This window comes from Phoca vitulina, unplaced genomic scaffold, assembly GCF_004348235.1.
Source record: "Phoca vitulina isolate PV1807 unplaced genomic scaffold, GSC_HSeal_1.0 scaffold1, whole genome shotgun sequence".
Classification (NCBI taxonomy): Eukaryota; Metazoa; Chordata; class Mammalia; order Carnivora; family Phocidae; genus Phoca; species Phoca vitulina.
The window spans coordinates 33,698,404-33,706,450 of NW_022589704.1; the positions used below are offsets into that span (position 1 = coordinate 33,698,404).

Sequence of the window (8,047 nt, forward strand, 5' to 3'; positions counted from 1 at the left end):
GGATATTACACTGAAATTTCACTGTAATCTGGAATTTTTTTGTACTGCTCTCTCTTAACCATTTATGAGGTATGTGTGGTATTCATCAAAAAGTAAGATTCTACTGTGACATTCTGAGGAATGGATGGAACTCACCATCATTGTTGAAATTCCCAGGCTTAAAAGCAGATGATATATGCTCCCAAGTTAGTCTTTAGAAACTATTTGTGATACTTCTAATGGGATATCTACTACTTGCTTTGCATTTTAAATTTTTCTTATATTGCTACTAAAATGGTAAATATTTATAAGATAGAACTTAGATCCTGATGTTAGCCATTGTCTAAGTAAGTGCAGCTAACACTGGAAATTAAGTTCTTTAAAAAAAAATTATTTAGGAATGCTGTATAAGTATTTTAAATATTCTAGGTAGCAAAAATCTCTTGGACACAAAATAGTATCAGAATTAGGAATTCTAAAATTTCACATTAAAATTTTCATCATTCCAATTTCAGATATTTTAAAATAATTAAAGTCAGTTTTCTCTTTGTAGAAGGTGGGTGGATAGATAATTTGACAGATTGCTCAAAGAAAATTAACTAGAAAATTTATTATAAATTCAAATAAATACTACAGAACTTCTTACCTTTTGTTTTTAATATTACAGTTCCAGAAATTCAACTTTAAGGATGGTTTTGATCCTTTTCTAAGGAATATAAACAACAAAATGTCGGTCAGAAAAAGGAAAGACCAAGATATGTCCAAATGTAGAAACACTTTAAGTGCAGAGGTTATAGAGCATGAAGACCAAGATCCTCCTTACCCAACATATTCAAAAACTGCAAGGCCTACTAATAAAACCTGGCCCCGTGATCCTGGTATCACCACAGTAAGGACTTTAGACACTAAGACTAAGTTAAAGTCAGCCCGTGATCCCGATTTCATCACAGTAAAGACTTTAGACACTAAGAATAATTTAGCCCGTGATCCTAATATGACCACAATAGAGACTTTAGATACTAAAAATAATTTAAAAGAAAGACTACCAAATGTATCTCTACCTAATTTTGAAGGAGAATCATCAGTGACTGGAAATATAAATACATATCGCCTCTCAAAATCATTAAGTCTTACTTCCCACCTAGAAAATTTAAAACAATCAATGATGCTCAAATCAATTTTAAGTAAAAATCTGCAAGACCTTTCAGATAAATTATTTTCTAAACCAGAGGTTCCTATGGACACTGAAGCAAGAAAGAAAAGTCCTAGTTCTCCACTTCTGAGTGTTCATGATGAACCACCAAGTAGTCTGGAAAACAAAGTATGTGAAAAAGTTCAAGGCTTAAATAACTGGCTTCCAGAAAAAGACATTGTAAGTTCAAAGTCTCTTTTAAAACAAATAATTAAAGATATTCCTGCAGATTCACTCTCAGAAGGTGGACCAAGAAATTCTCCAGAAGTAGAAACAGCACTTGTCTCTGAAAAACACTTGGATGCTGGTGAGATCAATTTTCCAATTAAAAAAAATAATTTCAAACAGAAACATTCAAAAATTGAAGTGTCTAGCTCCAAACCAGGTATAAGTGACACTGCAAATGATTATGTTACAAAGCAAATATTCACTGCACCTATCTTCTCAGAGTTGGAAATAGGGGTGAAAGAATTGAGTGAGACACCAGTAAATTTGCAGAATGAATTACCCACAGCTTGGGAGAGTTTATCTTCAAATATTCTACTTCATTATGAAGAAAACGATGATGAAATAGAATTGCCACAGGCCAAATCTGTTATAAGCCAGATAATACAAGCATTTCCTGTAGATACTCTTTTAGAATCTGGGATAATCAAAGTGATAGAATTAGATAAACAATATCAGAAGAGTTCTGTGCTGGATACAGAGACAGTCTTTGCTGAAGAAGAGCCAAAGTATTCCACAGAGGATTATTCAGAAACCCAAAGCAGAACAGAATCTCTTTCAGAGCAGAATACACTCATCATTCCCAAAGAAACCACTTCTTCTTTTAATAGAGTTGAATATATGGATGAAGGCCAAAATATATCCCTACAAGATTCAAAATATCAGTCAACACCAGATAAAAAAGCAGATATGCTAAGTAACAGTCAGAGGTTTGATAGAGAAGAAAATGATCTAAATTCTACTTTAGAAAATTCAAGTAACTCATTAATGGGTAAACTTAATGATTCAGATGTAATAATGTTAAAATCCTTTTTAAAACATATGTTTAATATTTTTTTCAAGTATAATCAGTCTGAAAGAAGACAACCAGAAAAAGAATTAGAAAGACTGATTCAGCATCCTTTTCCAAATAATACAGAAGACCTTGAAGAAATCAAAGAGAATTTCGATAAAACAGATAAATTAGACAGAAAACCTGTTTTGAGTTCAAAGCTGCGTGTATTTCTAGAAGAACTCTCAGAGTCAGAAATAAAAAATTTAAAATCTGAACTAAGTAAACATATCCAACATTACCTTGTAGAAAGACTTTCAGAATCCGGACACATCACCAAAGAAGACTTACCAAAAATCTATCAAAATCTGTATTTGATGAATGAGAAAGTGGAACCAAAAGGGCAAAATATTTTTCTGGAAAAATATTCAGAAACTGTTAAAGAAGTCATGTCTTTTGTAAATAATTTTAATCATCATTTCATAGATAAACATTTGGAAATAAAGTTAAGATCTTTCTTAAATGAAATTCTCCAAAACTATTTCCTAAAAAACCTTTCAGAAAGCAGTTTATTTAAAGAGACAGAATCTGAGACTATCGACTCAAACATGTCTTCTCTAAGAACTAAAAGTGCCTCCATATCTTTCCGTGAGTTAGGACAAGACATTTCAATGGGGAATTTTGGGAAAAGACTTGACTTAAACATGAAATATCCTTTAAATAAATCTCTACAAAACTATCTTATAGCTTTATCAGAAAATGAACTACTAAATCTAAAAGCTGATTTAAGCAAACACCTGCAGAGCCTTTTTATAGAAAAACTTTCAAAATCAGGACTAATCAAAGAAAGGCAATTAGAGGGGATCAACCAGCGTATAAATTTGATCAATTCTAGTTCCATACCATTTAAATGTATAAAGCCAGATTTATCTTTTAGAAATGAAAATCAGTTTATGGAGGAGAATTCAGAAAAGCAAAATAAATATTCAAAAATTGTTCAAAAAACTACTTTACAAAAAGTTCCTGAGGATAGACTTATAGAAACAGAACTAACCAAAAAGGAAGAAAAGGAATATTTTCCCTTACAGAATATTAAGGAAAATCCATCAGTAATTGAGGAACAGAAAACATACTATCCTAAAGAAGGAGCCAAAACCCTGAGATTAATTGAAGTACAACCTTCTTTCGTCAAAAATACCCAAGTGATTCCATTAAATAAGTCATCAGAAAGACTTACAGATATAGTGCTTAAGAAACAAAGGAAAGAACATGGTTTCATCCAGCTTCCTCGAGCAGAAAATCATGATTTTAAAACAGAAATTCAAGACCCACATGGTTGGAGTGGTAAATCAGAAACAACTCAGTCAAATATTTACTTTGAAAGGACACTAAAAGTGAAGCCCCTTGAAAAAAGGGAGCATAATATCTATAAACTGATGGCACAGGAAAAACCGGAAGCAGTACTGTCACCGTATCCAAGAATTCCTAATTGCAAAATGCCAAGTGAAAATGAGGAATATATATACAAATACACTTTTCCTTCCAGGCAGAATAACACTTTAACTCATTTCAATTTAGAGGCTGGGGAGAAATTGAAGTTAGAAGACCAGTATATTCAGAGATTGAAGGGAAATAATAACAATAATAAAAAACATCTAGTAACATTTGCACAATACAAAAAAATACATACTCTTTCTGTAAAGACAAATGGAATTTGCAATGAAAAATATGCCAAGTTCCCTGAATCACAGTCGTTTAAATACAAAGTTGTGGAAGCGGAGAAGAACTCAAAACCATCCCTCTTCCCAGAAGTGTTAAAGAGAGAAAATCGAAAGCCCAAGGTCCGAAAAGAAAGAGACCACGTCAACAAACAGAAGAAGTCATTTAGCAAGATAGTTAAGATACTACCAGCCACACTGCCCACTGCAAGAATTCTAAGGAAGTCTGTTCCAAGGACATTGCTTCACTGGACTGCAAGAAGAACTATACACGTAATACTGTCTTTCTAAGTCTTCTACTTTTGTATTTGGCAAAGTCTGTCAATAATCTACTTTAGGGTGTATATGTCTATATGCAAGTATGTGTGTAACCTTTGTTGCCCCAAAACACACAGACTGTCAAACTTAAAAAATTCTTCTGACATTCAAATTCACCTCACCCGGTTTAAAATGCAGTCACAAAATCAGGGGACTGTTAACACACTCAGTGCCTTTGTGTGAAATAGATAAAGGGCACTCCATCTGGAGCATAAAGTAGAAAAAAATCACCCTTTCCTCTGGGCAGACTCTGTTGACTGACACAGCCTGGAGCCAGAGCATATAGCCCCTGTCAAAGGGAAACGGGCTGGATCTCGGCCATGACTCACCCCTCAGCCCGGGGCTGCTGTGCAGTCACGACGTATACAATTCTTGGCAGTGGCTGTATCCTACGGAAACACGGCTGGAATTTTGTTTTCATGCAGATATAAGTATATATAGTATTATGTGCCAGTTATTCTGATAAATATTAGGGATATGCAAAATTTATAATCTATTGGATTATGAATAGAAAAATTTTAATTTAACATCTCCTCTCTTCTATTACCATTGCCCCCCTGCTATATCATGTGCTGAGAAACTTGGGAATTCAAATCTATTTATAATATTAACATAAAACAATTAGGAAGGTAAACCTGCTAACAGACTTTATGCAAACCATTCTGAGGTTAAAAACTAGGAGTGGAAGGGACTTATTTTAGTTTTCTGGACTGCTGCTCTTTGCTGTTTGTATATATAAATAGGCATGACCCATAACTCGGAGAACTCATAAATCCCAAAATGATATTACATTGAAAATTTGATGTGCATAATCCTTTGAATGAGAAAAATAGATCTAATTTAGAACAGTTGCTTTTTTTCTTGTTTAGAACAGTTGCTTTGAATTTGCTCTCCATAGTAAAACAAATATTTAGCTTTAGTAAATAGTAAAAATAGTAGCAGGGAAAATATCAGTTTAGCTTATACTCTCAACGTTAGAATTCTCTTTTCTATTTAAATTTGGTAATTTTAGTATTGAGTGTGTATGTACACACACGTGTGTGTATCCACTAGGAAAAGGAAGTAGAAGATGGGTTCACAGTTTTGAGAAAGGACTTTCCAAAGTTCCTTTAGACAAATTGAATCTTTAATGTCACTTTTCCAAACAAAACAATAAATTGTGTTTATATTATATAATATGAGATCATATAGGATCTCAGAACCTTTATCCTAAGAGTGGGCAGGAGAGATAGAGTTATCCTTATTTTCCTCTGTTAAACCAACAGTCCCTAAACTTTTCTCTCCAGTGAAGTTGACAACAGAGAATTGAATGGTAGCAGGGCATTTTTCAGATCATCAGAAAGACGTGCTCATCTGATTCTTTTCTAAAATCCAGGAATCTCCCAAAAGAATCAAAACAGAAGACAAGAGAAATTGAGTTGTAGGAGAATCCAGAAAAGTAACCAGTTGTGTGGGTCTCCATGACCTTTTGCTGTTATTTCATCTGTTATTTCAGTTATTTCATCTAGTAATCAGTTATTTCATCTGTGAAGCAAGAATTATGTATTACTCACCAAAGCAGCAGAAATTCCCTTAATAATGTTCCACGTCCATAAAAGGGGAGAGGAAGAATGTTTCCTTGCCTTCTTCAAACCCAGGCAAAGATGTAAAGTAGGTACAATTAGTCTTTAGACTCTATACCTCCTTTTTTGTAAATCTTTCTTGCCGCCCTAATTCTTCTCAGTCCTGCACAACCTCCCCCCACCCTCCAATTCTATTAATTCATTCACACCTTCTCTCTAAATCAGAGTAGCTTATTCCTTTGGTGTGGTCATCTCTGCAAAGTGTTAAGGGACAAGATGCTCAAGCTGCAGAGGAAACTAGTTTATACTAGTTTAAGAATGACTAATAGCTCCATACCCTCTTTCGGATAATAGTAGGTTATTATATATTTATTATAAAATAGAGCCATATTATATAAATTTGAAAAAAAGAGAAAAGAAAAACAAAACCCATAATCCCACCACCCTAACCCAACCATCATTTTTTAAAAATTGCTTGGTGTATATCTTTCCAGCTATTTTCCTAAATGTCTTACTTCTTTACTCTCAGAATGTACATAAAAATTTTTATTACTTTAATATAAACAGTATAACTATATCCTAGATGCCAGGCTCTCTCTATGTGTGTGAACGCGTGTTAAATAAGATGTTTATTAACTCTTAAAGAATGAAACTTTGGATGATATAAAGTATGAGTTCATGATTTATATTTAGGGTTGGAGAAAATATAATATGGAGAATTATAGAATAGGCTGACTGCCTTTAGGAGTCTGACCCCTAAGGACAGCTCTCCTAAATTTTTCTGGTTTCCAGCTTCATATTTTCTATCCCTTCTAAAATAACAGATCCTTTGAAACAGTAAGATTTTTTTTTTTTAAAACATGGTTTCTGTGATAGTGTCTAATAGGAGGCATTGGGTGTAGGATCTGAATTTGGGGACTGCCTATAAAATATTTAATGCTCTCATTCTTTAACTGTTGATATTACACACTTCAATTCTTATAAATTTAAAATGTACTTTTAAGAAAACTAATGCACCAACCTGATCTTTTAATATTTAGGATTGTTCGGATAGATTTGAGGATATACCTGTGACCTCATTTAAGCATGCTGAACAAGCAAAATCAAGAACAAGGCTTTTAGGAAAAAGCCCGGATGATAGCCATAATCAGTTAAAACACTTTGCAAGACCGAATACTGCTCCAGAGGTTCACAAACGGCGAGAGAACTACAGCAGAAAATTTACAAGTCCTCGAATGGTTTCAGCAGGCTTAGTTCACATAAATGATGCAAACCCAGACTATGAAATCCATTAAATGAGGCAAAAAAGAAAATTAAAAGAGAATATTGAAAAGTGTTCGCTCATTTGTGATATCATCCAAATGTTAAAAGTTCAGAATGATATGTAAGGCCAACAGTCGATTTCTCCAATTAACAAAATGGTTTGGAGATCTGTCCTTTTGTGGGATAGAAGTCAGCAACAAAATTTCATTTTGTTAGAACCATTTTGTTTTAATTAAAATGATAAAGAAGCACTTTTGATGTAAATGTGTTTTTGTTTATGAACCTTAGGGAACAGACCAAGATATACATATTCGGTTCATATTTGTTAAGTTTCATTTCCCAGCTTTCCCCCCTTTTCACTATATAACAATACCACACCAGTTGATAGTTCTCTGATTTCCCAAATCTTTGTTATTCTCTAAATTATTCCTGTCTACCCAGTTTTCAAGGTCTTTATTTGCAGTTATTTATGTTTAGCCATTTGTTATGAATATATTCTTATTCTTCAGCTCTAATTATATTTCCAGATTCAAAAGTATGTAATTTTCTGGGCTTAGAGAACATCTGTTAATTTTAGTATCATCTGATATTACAACTTTTACACTATAAATAAAGATAATAGATTTAATAGTAATTCCTGAGGCACCTCCTATACTGGATTGACTCTTCTAACTTACTCAAAAAACTATGAAAGGGCCTCTTTAATGGCACAAAATGTAGGAAACCACATAAAACTGTAGAAATTGCATAAAAATTAGCAAAATCAACATAGGATTTAAATCAGAGACTTCCTGGGGCACCCAGGTGGCTCATTTGGTTAAGTGTCCAACTCTTGATTTCAGTTCTGGTCATGATCTCAGGATTGTGAGATTGAGTCCTGTGTTGGGATCTGCACTGGGCCCCTCCCGCCCCCCTTTCTCCCTCTCTAAAAAAACAAAAAACAAAAAACAAACAAAAAAAAACCCAGAGACTTTTGAGAATTGGTTCTACTTTTTTTTTTTTAATTCAAGTATAATTA

The 8,047-nt window shown here is 33.5% G+C and overlaps 1 protein-coding gene across 1 annotated transcript in view; it reads left to right on the forward strand.

Moving 5' to 3' along the window:
• C2CD6 (C2 calcium dependent domain containing 6) overlaps positions 1 to 7,061 on the forward strand; it is a 146,095-nt gene extending 139,034 nt beyond the window's left edge. Inside the window, exons 16-18 of the mRNA XM_032403562.1 lie at positions 647 to 857; positions 906 to 4,159; positions 6,807 to 7,061. Of these exons, the coding sequence (XP_032259453.1) occupies positions 647 to 857; positions 906 to 4,159; positions 6,807 to 7,061 (3,720 nt within the window). The remainder of the gene's footprint in view (positions 1 to 646; positions 858 to 905; positions 4,160 to 6,806) is intronic.
• Positions 7,062 to 8,047: the final 986 nt, after the last annotated feature.